The sequence below is a fragment of the Narcine bancroftii genome, chromosome 2 (assembly GCF_036971445.1).
Source record: "Narcine bancroftii isolate sNarBan1 chromosome 2, sNarBan1.hap1, whole genome shotgun sequence".
Lineage (NCBI taxonomy): Eukaryota > Metazoa > Chordata > Chondrichthyes > Torpediniformes > Narcinidae > Narcine > Narcine bancroftii.
In genome coordinates, this window is record NC_091470.1 from 191,907,504 (window position 1) to 191,923,737 (window position 16,234).

Below are 16,234 nucleotides of genomic sequence, written 5' to 3' on the forward strand. Positions count from 1 at the left end.
TCTAGGGAAAACAAGGTTGTCCAGTGTGGGTCTGTATTCCTTGGAGTTGACAAGAACGAGCTGTGGCCTCATACAGGATCCCAATGGGGATCAACTGGGTAGATGTTCAGATGTTTTCACTTGTGGAAGAGTCACAAAAAAGTTACGTATTTAAAAGTGAGGGGCATAATAATCTCAGGGTGGTAAATGATTGCAATTCTCTGCTGCCAAGATCAAAATCATTAAATCTATTTAAGGTGGAGATTAGATGTTTGATGATTACAGGAATTAGAACAGAGATGAAGCTGAAGCCAGCAGAGAGTTAAAGTCTTCATCCAGCAACAGGATCCAGTACTTACCTGCGTTATAGCTTTTGGCAGTTTGATGGTCACAGACATCTTACTAGCATCTTGACCATTGTCAACCACTGTCACATTGTTCTCTTTCCCCAGTGTCTGGTTAGACTCTGCCAACACTCGTCTTGGTCTCCTGCGGAGCTGGTAACAGAAGGAAAAACAAGATCAGATTTAATGTCACATAGCAAGGTACGGTGTAAAAGTTCATCTTGCGAGCAGCCTGTCAAGTCAACAGACACACAACAGTAAAGAGTGCACTGCTGGGTGGTTAGTGCATTTAAATGATATTCAAGTCCATCAAATTGGCGGCGTGGTTAGCACTGCAGTAACTGCAACGTTATTAGTGACCCAGGTTCAAATCTGCTGTTGTCTGTGAAGTGTTTGAACTTTCACCTCGTGGGATTCTTCCCGTTTCCTCCCATGTTCCAAAGACATATGGGGTTAGCAGGTTAATTGGTTACGTGGGTGTATTTAAGCGGCGCAAGCTCATGAATCACAAGGGCTTGCTACCATGATGTGCAAATTAAAAACAGCTGTTAACCCAACACAATGGTATCATGAAGAAAGCATATCAGTGCCCCTACTTTCCCAGGTTTGGTGTGACAAATTTCTACAGAGGTGCAATGGGAACACCAATACCCGAGCATAAAGCCCGCCAAAAAGTAGTGGACACAGCCCAGGACATCACAGGGAATGCTGCTGTCAGAGAGCAGCAGCAATCATCAAGGATCCACACCACCCAGCACACACTCTGTTCTTGCTGCTGCCATCAGGAAAGAGGTCGAGGGGCCACAAGACACGCACCGCCAGGTTCACGAACAGCTGCTACCCCTCCACCATCAGACTCCTCAACAACAAACTCAATTGGGAACTCAGTTAAGGACTCTGACTTACGCATTTAATTGATTTTTTTCTCTCTGCATTGCAGTTAGTTTACATTTATTTATTTGTTACGTGTATACGGAGTAGTTTTTTGCATGGCCAATAAGCCTCGCCCGCAGGATAAAGAATCTCGGGGTTGTATGTGATGTCATGTATGTTCTGACAATAAATCTTAACACTCACCTCTCGAGAACTCTTTGGCAGATTTACTGAATGAGGGACAGGGCTAACTTTCAGTTGTCTGGCAGAATTTTCCTTCTTTAAAACCAAGTTCTTCTCAGGTACTGTCTGCCTTGCCTTCTTGGGCAGCTACAAAGATATCAGAACCTTAACATCAAAACCTTTTCTCTCATGCTGAATTACACAGGAGTACAGTTTAACATTCCCCATTACAGGATGCAAAGTGATTATGGTTGAAATTTTGGACAAAACAATTCCGGGCAAAAGAAAAAGGATATGCTCCTAATAATGGTAAGGGGTCACATGGGTTTAATTGAGGGGTCTAAAAGGTAGAACTACACTTATGAGAGCAATAAAAACAAACCAGTCAGCAAACACAATCTGCTGGAGGTACTAAGCCGGTTGAGCAGTACCAGTACAAGATAAAGAATGTTTTGATCCAAAACTCTTAATCAGCATCAAAGAAAGTCAGAACCGATGGAAAGAGGACAGGGTGGGAGGGGTGATGCGGGGGAATCCCCACATGAGATTGAAGAACCAAGTGAGGGCAAGACATGACGGACAGAGGCAGAGGACTGACAGATGCCAGGCAAAAGGAGGAAAAGGGGCACCGGGGGTCAAGTGGAGGAAGATGAGGATGGCACAGTTAGTGTAGCACTTAGTACATTTCTATCACAGTGCCAGCGACCCGGGTTTGAATCTTGCGCTGTCCATAAGGAGTTTGTTTGTTCTCCCTGTGTCTCCGTGGGTTTCCTCCGGGAGCTCCAATTTCCTCCCGCCCTTCAAAACGAACGGAGCTGTAGGTTAATTGAGTGTAAGTAGGCACCATGGGCTCATGGGACAGAAGGTCCTGTCGCCTTGCTGTATGACTAAATTTTAATTATTAATGGCATTCTCATCCAAAACATGTGAAACAGTGGATCCAGGCACCCCATTGGTCACAAGCCTTCAATCAGAGAAGCCCAGGGACCCCACTGGTCACAAGCCTTCAATCAGAGAAGCCCAGGCACCCCACTGGCCACAAGCCTTCAATCAGAGAAGCCCAGGGACCCCACTGGTCACAAGCCTTCAATCAGAGAAGCCCAGGCACCCCACTGGTCACAAGCCTTCAATCAGAGAAGCCCAGGCACCCCACTGGTCACAAGCCTTCAATCAGAGAAGCCCAGGCACCCCACTGGTCACAAGCCTTCAATTGGAGAAGCCCAGGCACCTCACTGGTCACAAGCCTTCAATCAGAGAAGCAACAATATACAACTACCCCTGGTGCCTTTCCTCTGACTAGTTTTGAATCCAATTAGCTAATTTACCTCAGATCCCATGTCATCTCACCTTCCAGTTGAGCCCACTATATGGGACCTTGTCAAAAACCTTACAAAAGTCCACAAAGGCAGCATCCATCACACTGGCCTCTTGATCGCCTTTTCAAAACAAAAACTGATTTGTGAGGCATGATTTTCCACCACAAAGCCACGCGACCATCTCTAATGATACCCTGCTTATCCAAATACTGATCGAACCTATCTGCAGAGGGGCCCTCCAGCAAATTTCCCACTACTGACATCAAGCTCATCAGACTGGAGCTCCCTGGTTTGTCCTTGTGGTACGATTAGCTAGCCTCCAGTCTTCTAGAACCTCACCTGTGGCAGTTTTAGACAGTCAGGGGCCGCCTTGTCACTTCCTCACTTGTCAGGAAGGTGCAACAGCACTTCCTGAGAAGACTGAAGCGGACCATTATGTCAAGTTTCTGCATGAGCTCTATTGAGAGCGACTTGATTGCTTCAGTGTGGTATGGTTGCTGCAGAATAATGGATCGCAGGTCAATCCACAGGACTACAGGAGCAGCAGAGGATCACAGAGGTCTCCCTTCCCCCTATCAAAAGGTTTGTTGTTTGAAGAGGGTGCCCAAAATCATTGAGCACCTCTATCACCCTACACACAGCATCTTTTAGCTACTTCCGTCGGGAAAGAGATACAGGAATATCAGAGCCATGCTTCTTCCCACAGCCAATGAGACATCTGAACGACTGAATGAACTGTTCACACTAAGCCCCTGAGATTCTACTATTTATTAAACAATATTTATTTATTTTTACATATATACCACACATGTATCGCTTGTCTGTATGTGTGATATGTCTGGATGGGTTTTTGCACTGAGGACCAGAGAACACTGTTTCGTCAGGTTGTCCTTGTGCAATTGGATTTATAGTGAACTTGAATGCAGGTAAATGGACCTAGCTTAGGAACAAACTGGACAGGTCGAGCAAAGGAGCCCATTTAATGTGGTGTAACTCTTCAACTATTATTCTTGCTGCCCAGAAATTTCCTGGTACCTTACAGGAGACTGCAAATGCTGGAAAACATATTGCTAGAGGAATTCAGCATGGAAGGCAATACATAGTCAATGTTTCTGACCAAAGCCAATAATCAGGAGTGCCTAATACGTTGACTATCTATTGCCTTCCACGAATACTGCCCGACCTACTGAGTTCCTCCAACAATGTTTCCTGAAGCATCCTTTGCTTTTGGTTAAAAGACCAGAATCAGAATTTATTGTCATGAACAAGTCACGAAATTCGTTGTTTTGCTGCAGCATCACCGTGCTTTCATATAAACCCCCTCCCCCTTTATGACAATAAATTTTAAAAAGTGCACAAAAGGTAAGGCAGTGCCTGTCATTCATTGATCAGTCAGGAATCTGATGGCAGCGGGGAAGAAGCTGTCCTTGTGCCGCTGAGTGCTCCTGGACCTCTTTCCCGATGGTAGCAGAGTGAAGAGGGCATGCCTGGGTGGTGAGGATCCTTGAGAATTGAGGCTGCTTTTTTAAGATACCGCCTCTTGTAGATGTCCCCAACGGAGTGCAGTCTGGTGTCTGATGTCGCAGGCTGAGTTAACAACCCTCTGGAGTTTTTTCTTGTCCTGAGCATTGGCACTTCCGTACCAGTGATACCAACAGCCAGATTGCTCTCCACGGAACACCTATAAAGGTTTACGAGATTCTTCAGTGACATACCAAATCTCAAACTCCGCTCACTGGCGAGCCTTCTGCGATTGCTTCAACACGGATGCTCCAGCACAGATCCTCAGAGATGTTGACATCCAGGAATTTGAAGTTCTTGATCCTCTCCACTGCTGAGCCCTCAATGAGGACTGGTTCATGTTCCCCTGACTTCCTCCTGAAGTCCACAATCATCTCCTAGGTTTTGCTAACGTTGAGTGCCAGGTTGTGGATGTGAACCACTCAACGAGCTGATCTAGCTCCCTCAGTGCTGTTTGTGATTCTACCGACAACGGTGCTTTCATCGGCAAACTTGTATACAGCATTGGAATGGTGCCTGGCCACGCAGTCATGGGTGTGTAGTGGGCTAAGTACACAACCTTGAGGTGTGCCTGGGTTTGATAATCAGTGAGAAGGAGACGTGGTTTCCCATTCATACTGACTGTGGTCTTCCGATGGGAAGGATCCAGTTGCAGAGGCCCAGAGTTTGAAGATTCTTGACCAGCCCCAAGGGAATAATGGTGCTGAAGGTTGAACTGTAGTCGATGAAGAGCAGCCGTGTGTACGAATTGCTGTTTTCGAGGCGATCCAGAGTTGAGTGGAGAGCCAGCAATATTGCATCTGCCGTGGAACGATTGTGACGTTTGGCGAATTGCAGTGGGTCCAGACCTTTGCTTAGCTACGCGTTAATTCTGGCCTTGACCAGCCTCTCAAAGCATTTCACCAGTTAATGTCAGTGCTACTGAGTGATAGTCGTTGAGGCAAGTCACTCTACTCTTCTTGGGCTCCAGGGTAATTGATGCCCTTTTGAAGCAGGTGGGAACCTCTGACTGCAGCAATGAGAGGTGGGTTGGTGCATTTTCAGTACCCTGCCAGGTACACCGTCAGGGCCTGACAGGGTTCATCCTCTTGAATGATGTTCTGACATCATCCTCAGAGACAGCTATCACAGGGTCCTCAGCCTTTCCAGGGTTTCTAGTAGGCACTGTTGGGTTCTCAATTCCAAAGGGGGCATAGGTGTTCAGTTCATCAGGTAATCATCATAGCTATCTCGTGTCCACCCTCGCTTTGTAGGCTGTAATGGCTTGTACACCCTACCTTAGCTGGCGTGTATCTGTCTCGGTCCCAAGCTTCCTCCAGGATTGCCAATTTGCTTCAGAGATGCCCTCTGCAGGTCATATCTGGACTTCTTCTTGTCAAGATCACAATTCCTCGGCCTCAGCAGGTCGTGAATCCTGATTCATCCAAGACTTCTAGTTGGGAAACAGCCAGTATGTGCGCGTGGGCACACACTTGTCCACGCAGGTCTTGATGAAGTCGGTGACATATTCTTTCAAGTCTATGGATGAGCTCCTGAATATGTTCCATTCCTCCGATTCAAAACAGTCCTGCAAACACTCCACTGCCTCCCTCAACCATACTTTTGCTGTCTTCACCATTGGTGCTGTGATCCTCACTCTCTGCTTGTACACCGGGTGTAGAAGTACAGCCAGGTGATCAAACCTGCTCACGTGCAGTCGTGGTCTTGCTCGGTAGGCGTTCTTCATGGTGGTGGTGTAGTGGTCGAGTGTGTTGCCTCCCCTGGTCTCGCATATGACATGTTGGTGAGAGTTTGTCAGAGACTTCTTCATGTTGGCCTGATTGAAGTCCCCTACAATGATCGGGAAGGCATCAAGATGCGCTGCCTCATGGCTGTTAATCACAGTGCTCAGTCTCTCCAGTGGCAGCCTGACATTAGCCTGAGGCAGAACATACACTGTGACCAGGATGATGGCGGTGAACTCCCTCAGCAGATGTTCCAGGTCGGGGGAGCAGCACTGGGACATAACCATTATGTTTGTGGACCATGATGAATCGATGATTTTCCCTGATGCCGCTGTCCAGTCAGTGCCCATGGTGGGTGCAGCCTACGGGCTGTAGCGCCATGTCCAGAGTGTTGGTGTTTAACCATGTTTCTGTAAAGCACAGCACTCCGTGATGTGTCTCTGATGTTGAATTCATTGAGATTGTTATTCAGGGACTGTACATTGGCCAGGAGGATGGTAGGACCCAGAGTCTCAGCTTAACCTGTAGCCAACCCCCCTCCCCCCCACCTCATGTCCACGTGGTTGGGTCTTCTTTACATGGCCTCACTCTCTGCTTGAACACCGGTCTGCTGCAGTGTTTAAATGGTCCGTGCAATGTCCCTTTAAATTTCCTGCGATGTTTAAATGGACCGAGTGTCTGCTAATTGTGACTTCCGCAAAGTTTAAGTGGCCCGATCACTATTTAAAACCTTGCGGTATATGGTCCTGGGATTGAATTTTAATAGTTCTGAACGGGAATATTTGATCATTTCCATCAGAGCTACACGCAGAGGCCCAGTCTTGTATCACAGGATACAAAAAAATACCCATGACTGGGGAAATGGAAGTATGTAAGGAAGAATGTTATTCCACAGGTGCTTGGGCTAGTGAAGAACGAGTTGAGTTGGAAGTGTCTCAACTGCTCAGAAACACTCCCTCCAACTGTTCTACTGTGATCCCAGTAAAGAGAATGAGCTAGTCATTGCTGAAACAGTCCACTTACCGGTGCCTGATGGCTAATGGAGCCTAATTGGTTCTTCCCTTTCCTCAATGTCTCCTCGAAGTCACTCTCCGATTCTGACTCTGATTTACTTGATAAATCACTTGGGGGAAAGAGAGCAAATGTTAGTTTCAGAGGGACAAAGACCACCCCAGAATTTGATGGGGAGGTCGAATCCTTGCAGCTAATTGGTCCACTGCACCTCTTCCTTTCACCTACCCAGGGATCTGTCCCCCATATTCTTCCAATCTCTCAAAATCTCAACTACTCCCATACCAAGCTATCTCTCACTCCTTGGAATTTCTTTAGCAACCATTGGAAACTTTGCAGAGGATACAAAGTTAGTGCTTGTGGACAGTGAGGAGAATACTCTTGAGGCTGCAGAAAGATTAGCTGAGAAGTCAGGGTGATAGGATTTCATATTGTGATGAAATGTGATGCATTTCAGGAGGTATAATGAGACCAAGATGCACACCATGAATGATAGATGGTTAGGTCCTTCTGGGCATCAGTGAACAGTAAGGAATTGCCAAAGATCCCTATAGAATGCTTGCCTTCACAAACTATGGGGGCAGCACTGTTAGCCCAGTAGGTAGCTGTGGCAGCGTCAGTGATTGGGGTTCAAATTCAGCACTGACTGTAAGGGGTTTCTACATTCTCCCCATGTCTGTGTGGGTTTCCTCCCACCCTTCAAAACATACAGGGGTTGTAGGTTAATTGGGTGCAACTGGGCACCACGGGCTCGCGGGCTGGAAGGGCCTGCATGTCTAAATTTAAAATTTAAGCCATGGAATAGAAAAGCAAGGAAGTTATGGCAAAACTTTAAAACATTGGTGAGGCCACATCAGAATCTGCTCACACCTTGACGAAGGGCTCTTAGCTCCCCTGCTCGACTCACTTTACACCTACAACTGCGTAACTCAGTACAACAATAACACTATCTGCAAATTTGACGACGATATCACGGTAGTGGATTGTACAAAGGAAAGGGGATGAGTCAGCGTACAGGACGGAGATTGAAAACTGGGCTGAATAGTCCGACGACAACAACCTTGCACTCAATGTCACCAAAACCAAGAAGCTGATTGTAAACCTCTGGCCTTCCTGAAGTTAACAATCAAGTGATCACGGGGGGGAATCAGAGATGGAGAGGGTGAGCATAACCTGATAGAGGTGTACAATTATTTCCCCAAAGCGGAGCAATCTATAGCCAGAGTACAGAAGTTTAAACAGGAAGAGGGTTGGAAGGATGCAGGGAAGATTTTTTTTATGCAGAGGGTATTTGGAATATGGAAGGTGGAGGCATTTACAACAATTTAATCGCAAACCCATATGGGAAGGACTAGTATAACCATTGTGGGCCTCTGAGCTTTAGGAATTGGAAGACCTCTGTGTGTGCACCAGATGGGAGGTAGCTCTCCCGTTACCTACTCAGACTCAGCGTCCTGTCCAACCAGCAAGTCCGCCACTTGTTCTCCATGGAAATAGGTGGGACTGGAATACTGCGATCTCATGCTTCTCCCACTTCCCAGAGGCGAGGGGAGTAGACGCTCAGAGCTCTGAGCAACCTTCCTTGACCTCAACGTAGGCATGACTGCCACCTGTAAAACACAGATCAGAATCGAAAGGGCCAGGTGCCTCTGATCCACACTGATTCCCTCTCTCTGCCTGGCAACTTCACCACACAAATTTCTGTCCCCTATGAACTGAAGGAGCACACTTTCCCAATATTCCCACTGTCACCAACTCCCTCCCTCTTGGAACTCTTGCCTCTTTCCCCCTCACAGCTTCGAGCCTCCCTACACCCTTACCTTGCACCCTCACTTCCCATCTTCATTCCAGCCCTCCCATCTCCCAACTCCTCCCCTCTGTCCTCCCCCTTACCTTACCTGCTCTTCTTCCAATCCTTGACTCTCTCCCCACCCCTCCTCCTCCCTCCTCCTCCCACCCCTTGCCCATCCTTCATCTCCTCACACACCCAGCCTCTTGTCTCCCATGGTCTTCCTCTGCCCCCTCCTCTCATTGTGGCTTCCCCTTCCCTCCCTCCCCTCACACACCCTCCCGGCCCTCACACCCCCTCCCTCCCGGCCCTCACACCCCCCCCTCCCCCTCCCGGCCCTCACACCCCCCCCTCCCCCTCCCGGCCCTCACACCCCCCCCCTCCCCCTCCCGGCCCTCACACCCCCCCCTCCCTCCCTCCCTCACACCCCCCCTCCCTCCCGGCCCTCACACCCCCCCTCCCTCCCGGCCCTCACACCCCCCCTCCCTCCCGGCCCTCACACCCCCCCTCCCTCCCGGCCCTCACACCCCCCCTCCCTCCCGGCCCTCACACCCTCCCTCCCTCCCGGCCCTCACACCCCCTCCCCGACCACTCCTCATTGCCCCTCATTCCCGCCCCTGCACCCACCCTCGTACCTGACCCGGCGCCTCAAACCCAAACACGAACAACTCGAATTCACTTCTCCCGCGTTCCAATCAACTGGCGCCAACGCCGTGGTGATGCAATCACGTATTTAATGCGCCGCCAGCTTTGTGCCTGGCGCTCACGTCCGAGAGTCGGGCTTGCGTCATGTTTGTCACTGGCAGAGGCACAGAAGATTGTGCTCCGTTTTTGTCCAGTGTCCACCCTCACACCCCCTGTTCCCTACCCTACCTTCACCGTGTCCTCCCACCCCCATCTACCCCACTCATCCCCACCCTGGTCCTCCCGCCCCCCATCCTGAATTCCCTCTCCTCTCCCACCCCCCTGTCCTCTCTACCCTCTCACCCCCACCCTGAACTCCCTCTCTTCTCCACCCTCCCTCCTGCACCCCGTCCTCCCTCTCCTCTCCACCCTCCCATCCCGTCCTCCCTCACCTCTCCACCCTCCCACCCCCACCCCGTCCTCCCTCTCCACCCTCCCACCCCCACCCCGTCCTCCCTCTCCACCCTCCCACCCCCACCCCGTCCTCCCTCTCCACCCTCCCACCCCCACCCCGTCCTCCCTCTCCACCCCCCACCCTGTCCCTCTCCTCTCCACCCCCCACCCTGTCCCTCTCCTCTCCACCCCCCACCCTGTCCCTCTCCTCTCCACCCCCCACCCTGTCCCTCTCCTCTCCACCCCTCACCCTGTCCCTCTCCACTCCACCCCCCACCCTGTCCCTCTCCTCTCCACCCCCCACCCTGTCCCTCCCTCTCCACTCTCCACCCTCCACCCTCCACCCTGTAGTGAGAAACAGAAGTACCTTTACCTTCACAGATTTCACTCGAGACAAAAATTGAGAACAAAGAACATTTATTGTACAACAATGCAAAGTTGGGTGCTTCCCCTTACCCTGGGAATACACACACATACTGGGGCTCATCCAACTTTTATACAGTTCATTTCAGTGTAGAGGTACCCTCCCACCCTAACATTCTTCTGCCTCCTGGATTGGTTTGGCATTTGGTAATTCTGTCTGCCTACTGCAGTTTCTTGTAAACTTGAAAGACCATGGGGTCTGTCTGGGTCCCATCATGTCATTGTCCTCATTCATGAATCTGCCTTTGTCCTTATTCACACATCTACTTGCTAATTCTGTCTATCACTATAAGTCCTTTTCTATATACTTGCGTAACCCTTCCTCACTTATCGGAATTCATCCCTACTCAGCACTTACTTAACTTCCTCTTAGTCTAATCTAGTATTCCATTTCATTCATACTAGCTTTACTTCCTATATTATCTCTCACAAACCACACTTTTTCTTTAGCTACGCTTAGTAAATTCTCAACTGGAAGCTTGGTCTTTTTCCCAGCGAGTCAGCAAACGAACTGCAATCTCAGCATCATCAGACGGAGTTTGGGAAACACATCCTTTGGGTTGTAGTGATCTGACGAAGGGTCTGTTGAATTGAACACTGCACACAAGTCATTAGGCAGGGAAGTATCATGATTGCTAAAATAACGAGTCCAACTGCTATAAGGGCTGTGTGTATCCACCTCCAGTCACCAGTAAAAAGTTCACCGCCTGACCATTGTGACCATTGTCATGAATCGATCCTCCACAAACGCCGCCCTCAGCAGCCGACAAGTAATCGAGAGCCAGGCAGTTTTGATAAGCTGTAGCTCATATCTGTCGTTGTTCTTCAGCCAATAAATCCAAGGCCGTCGCTGTCTGTTTGATGATAATCTCCAAAACTGCCTGGAGTCTGATTAAACGGTTTAAATGCCAAATAGCTGTGGTATTCTGGAGCAGCTTGAGCTGTTTACAACTGGAATCCCCCTTATAGTGATGGCCTTTAGCCTTCTGAATGTATTCGTGACCCAAAGGATGATTTACAAGATGCCAAGTTGGGGGGGAGGGGCATTTATTGTTACTCAAACTACAGGGGAATCACGCTGCTCTCCATTGCAGGCAAAATCTTCGCTAGGATTCTCCTAAATAGAATAATTCCTAGTGTCGCCGAGAATGTTCTCCCAGAATCACAGTGTGGGTTTCATGCAAACAGAGGAACTACTGACATGGTCTTTACCCTCAGACAGCTCCAAGAAAAGTGCAGAGAACAAAACAAAGGACTCTACATCACCTTTGTTGACCTCATCAAAGCCTTCGACACCGTGAGCAGGAAAGGGCTTTGGCAAATACTAGAGCTCCTCGGATGCCCCCCAAAGTTCCTCAACATGGTTATCCAACTGGAGGAGTCACGTGATGGAGTAGTGGCTGGTCGGGAAACTCCAGCCCTCTCCAGAAAAGTAAAAAAAAGACAGTTAAAAAATGAAGGCACAAACACAAAAACCAAAATAAAGTGAAAATAAAGGTGTGGAGAAAATGGCAGCGAAAAAAGAAAAGCCAAAAGCAACGGGAAGAAGAGAAGAAGAAAGGACGTCGGAAGAAGAAGGTGAAGGCCTTACCTGTCCGAGGAGGCCCTCCGCAGAGAGAGAAGCCCGCTCCCTAAGGTCAGTTGAAGCCCCGAACTCGGGACTACAAAAATGGCTCATGGAACCAAACAAAAGTGTGCAACCGCGCATGCGGGACTCCTCCCGCATGCGCGATGCGCAAGACAAAAATAACACTGACGGGAGGAGGGACCAGCTGGGGAGTCGATCTCCACAACTGAAATTGACAGCCACAACAAAGCAGCAAGAGGAAAACACAGAAAATAACGAGAGCAAGAAAGAAGAGAGTGAAAAGAAATCAAAGAAACAACAGATGACCAACCCAGAGGAAGTAGACCAGCAGCAAGACACTTCTAGTAAAAATAAGAAGACCAAAAATACCCAACAAAATAAAACAAACAAACCAACAAGAAAACCAGAAGAGACAGAGGTAAAGGATACAGATCCTGGAGTGGACTCAGAAGAAGAGGAGGAAGAAGACAGAGAAATGGAAGATGAAGGGAAGGGCAAGACAATGGATATTTTTTTTTAAAGAATATATGGAATCAGTGAAAGAATGGGAATCACAAGAATTCAGTGAAATAAAAAGAAGAGTAAAAAGTACAGAAGAAAAAATGAATAGATTAGAGATGATCATGTCAGATATAGGAAAAAGAGTGGACAAGGTGGAAGAACGAGAAACAGCCGTAGAAATGGAAGTAGAGGACTTAAAAAAGAAATTAGAAGAATCTGATAAAAAAGTTAAAGAGACACAAGAGCTGTTAGCTCAGAAGATAGATATAATGGAAAATTATAATAGAAGAAACAATATAAAGATAGTGGGCCTTAAGGAAGATGAAGAAGGCAAGAATATGAGAGAATTTATAAAAGAATGGATCCCCAGGGTCCTAGGAAGACCAGAATTACAGGAAAAAATGGAAATAGAAAGGGCACACAGAACATTAGCTCCTAAACCACAACCACAACAAAAACCAAGATCCATTCTAGTAAAATTCTTAAGATATACAACAAGAGAAAATATATTGGAGAAAGCAATGAGGAAAATAAGAGAAGACAAAAAACCACTGGAATAGAAAGGTCAAAAAAATGTTTTCTATCCAGATATAAGTTTTGAACTCGTGAAGAAGAGGAAGGAGTTTAATGCAGCAAAAACGATCCTATGGAAAAAAGGATATAAATTTATGCTAAAGTATCCAGCGGTACTTAAAATAGTTATTCCAGGGCAGCAAAACAGGCTATTCTTGGATCCGGAGGAAGCAAGAAAATTGGCAGAACAACTACAAATCAGACAGAGAGAGGAAGATATGTAATGAGAACAAAAATGACCACAAACTATATGTATGTGTGTATGTAGGGAAAAAAAAATCTATATATATATGTATGTATATGTGTGTATGTATTTATATAAAAAAATAGAATATAGGTAAGAACTAAGAAGGGAAAGAAAGGGAAGAAACGAAGTATGGGGGAATTAAGAGAGTGACCTTTGTTGTATATGAAAATTAAAATCTTTTCTGGGGGGGCTGGGTGGGGAGGAGTTACGGTCACTGCAAAATCAGTTGACGCTTGCGAGTGAATTCGCAAATCCAAATGGAGAGGGGAGATGTGGTTGCCCGACAAGGGATAAAGGGCAACTCAGGAAGGGGAGGGGATAGTGGGGTTAAAGAAATTTTAGATAGGAGAATAAGGGAAATGTTTGATGTTTTAGAAATGTTGTCTTATAAAGTGTTCAAAACAAGAAAGCAGAAATGGATAAGAAGGAAAGGTGATGATGAGGAAACGGAAAGGAAAGATAAACAAAGTATGAAATGGCTATGTTGAACTATATGACTTTAATATTAACGGAATACATAACCAAATCAAAAGGAAGAAACTGCTAAATTTACTGAAAAAAGAAAAAATTGATATAGCATTCGTGCAAGAAACACACGTAACTGAAGTGGAACACAAGAAATTAAAGAGAGATTGGATAGGACATGTAACAGCAGCGTCATATAATTCAAAATCTAGAGGAGTAGCTATATTAATCAGTAAAAATGTACCAATTAAAATAGAAGAGGAAATAATAGATCCAGCAGGGAGATATGTAATGATAAAATGTCAGATATATTCGGAGTTTTGGAATTTACTCAATGTATATTCACCTAACGAAGAAGATCAAAAATTTATGCAAGATATTTTTTTGAAGATAGCAGACACGCAAGGGAACATACTAATAGGAGGGGATTTCAACCTTAATTTGGATTCAAACATGGATAAAACTGGGAAAAAAATTAACAGAAAGAACAAAGTAACCAAATTTATAATTAAATCGATGCAAGAAATGCAACTTTTGGATATATGGAGGAAACAACACTAAAAGGAAAAGGAATATTCCTATTATTCAGGTAGACACAAAACATACTCAAGAATAGACCTATTCCCGTTATCAGCTCGCATGCAAGACAGAGTTAGGAAAACAAAATATAAAGCTAGAATATTATTGGACCACTCACCCCTGATATTGACAATAGAGTTAGAGGACATCCCTCCAAAAATGTATAGATGGAGATTAAACTCCATGCTACTTAAAAGGCAGGATTTTAGAGAATTCATTGAATGACAAATTAAAATGTACTTTGAAATAAATACGGAATCAGTGAAAGATAAGTTTATACTATGGGATGCAATGAAAGCGTTCATTAGAGGGCAAATAATAAGTTATGTAACCAAGATGAAGAAGGACTACAATCAGGAAACAGAGCAGTTGGAAAGGGAAATAGTAAATATAGAAAAAGAATTAGCAATGAAGGAAGACACAACTAAAAGAAGAGAATTGGCAGATAAAAACATAAAATATGAAACACTACAAACATATAAGGTGGAGAAGAACATAATGAAGACAAAACAGAAATATTATGAACTAGGAGAAAAAACGCACAAAATTCTAGCATGGCAGCTTAAGACAGAACAAACTAAGAGAATGGTATTGGCATCAAGGAAAAAAGACAAACAAATCACATATAATCCAACGGAGATTAATGAAAACTTCAGAGAATTCTATGAACAATTATACCAAACTGAAAACGAAAGGGAAAGAAGACAAAATAGATGAATTTTTAACTAAAATTGAACTACCGAAATTACAGAGGAACAAAATAAATTAACAGAACCATTTGAAATAGTAGAAATACAAGAGATAATAAAAAAACTACCAAATAATAAAACACCAGAAGAGGATGGATTCCCAATAGAATTCTATAAAACATTTAAAGATTTATTAATTCCTCCCCTCCTGGAAGTAATCAACCAGATTGATAAAACACAAAGCTTAGCAGATTCATGCAAAACAGCAATAATTACAGTAATACCAAAGACAGGGAAAGATCCACTCGCACTAGCGTCATATAGACCAATATCTTTACTTTACACAGATTATAAGATAATAGCTAAACTATTAGCAAACAGATTAGCCGACTATGTACCAAAAATAGTAAATCTAGACCAAACTGGATTTATTAAAAAAGACGATCAACAGAAAATATTTGTAAATTTATTAATTTAATTCATGAGTAGAAGGAAATAAAGCTCCAACAGTAGTGGTTGCTTTAGACGCAGAGAAGGCCTTTGACAGAGTAGAATGGAATTATTTATTCAAAGTACTACAAAAATTCAGCTTACCAGAGAAATATATTAATTGGATTAAAGCATTATATAAGGGGCCATTGGTGAAAGTGACAGTAAATGGATATATATCAAAACAATTTAACTTAAGCAGATCAACAAGGCAGGGATGCCCACTATCACCCTTGTTGTTCGCGTTAGCCATAGAACCACTGGCAGAACTGATAAGAACAGAAAATAAAATAAAAGGGATAAAAATAAAAGACAAGGAATATAAAATCAGTTTATTTGCAGAGGACGTTATAGTATACTTAACAGAACCAGAAATATCAATAAAAGATTTACATAAGAAATTGAAGGAATATGGAGAAGTATCGGGGTACAAAATTAACGCAAATAAAAGTGAATTACCTTTGGGTGTTGTTTCCTCCATATTTCCAAAAGTTGCATTTCTTCCATCGATTTAATTATAAATTTGGTTACTTTGTTCTTTCTGTTAATTTTTTTCCATTTTTGTCCATATTTGAATCCAAATTCAGGTTGAAATCCCCTCCTATTAGTATGTTCCCTTGCGTATTTGCTATCTTCAAAAAAATATCTTGCATAAACTTTTGATCTTCTTCGTTAGGTGAATATACATTAAGTAAATTCCAAAACTCCGAATATATCTGACATTTTATCATTACATATCTCCCTGCTGGATCTATTATTTCCTCTTCTATTTTAATTGGCACATTTTTACTAATTAATATAGCTACTCCTCTTGCTTTTGAATTATACGACGCTGCTGTTACATGTCCTACCCAATCTCTCTT

General features: G+C 45.0%; 1 protein-coding gene across 4 annotated transcripts in view; it reads right to left on the minus strand.

The window, feature by feature from the left end:
- LOC138754853 (cohesin subunit SA-2-like) overlaps positions 1–9,451 on the minus strand; it is a 65,113-nt gene extending 55,662 nt beyond the window's left edge. For 3 of the 4 annotated variants that reach the window (XM_069919756.1, XM_069919755.1, XM_069919753.1), the window contains exons 1-5: positions 9,376–9,451; positions 8,392–8,561; positions 6,964–7,063; positions 1,401–1,526; positions 339–476 (exon numbers count right to left, since the gene is read on the minus strand). In XM_069919756.1, coding sequence (XP_069775857.1) covers positions 339–476; positions 1,401–1,526; positions 6,964–7,063; positions 8,392–8,552 — 525 coding nt within the window. In that variant the 5' untranslated portion in view covers positions 8,553–8,561; positions 9,376–9,451. Of the gene's footprint in view, positions 1–338; positions 477–1,400; positions 1,527–6,963; positions 7,064–8,391; positions 8,562–9,367 lie in introns of all 4 variants that reach the window. The other variant, XM_069919754.1, reaches the window with a different exon arrangement.
- Positions 9,452–16,234: the final 6,783 nt, after the last annotated feature.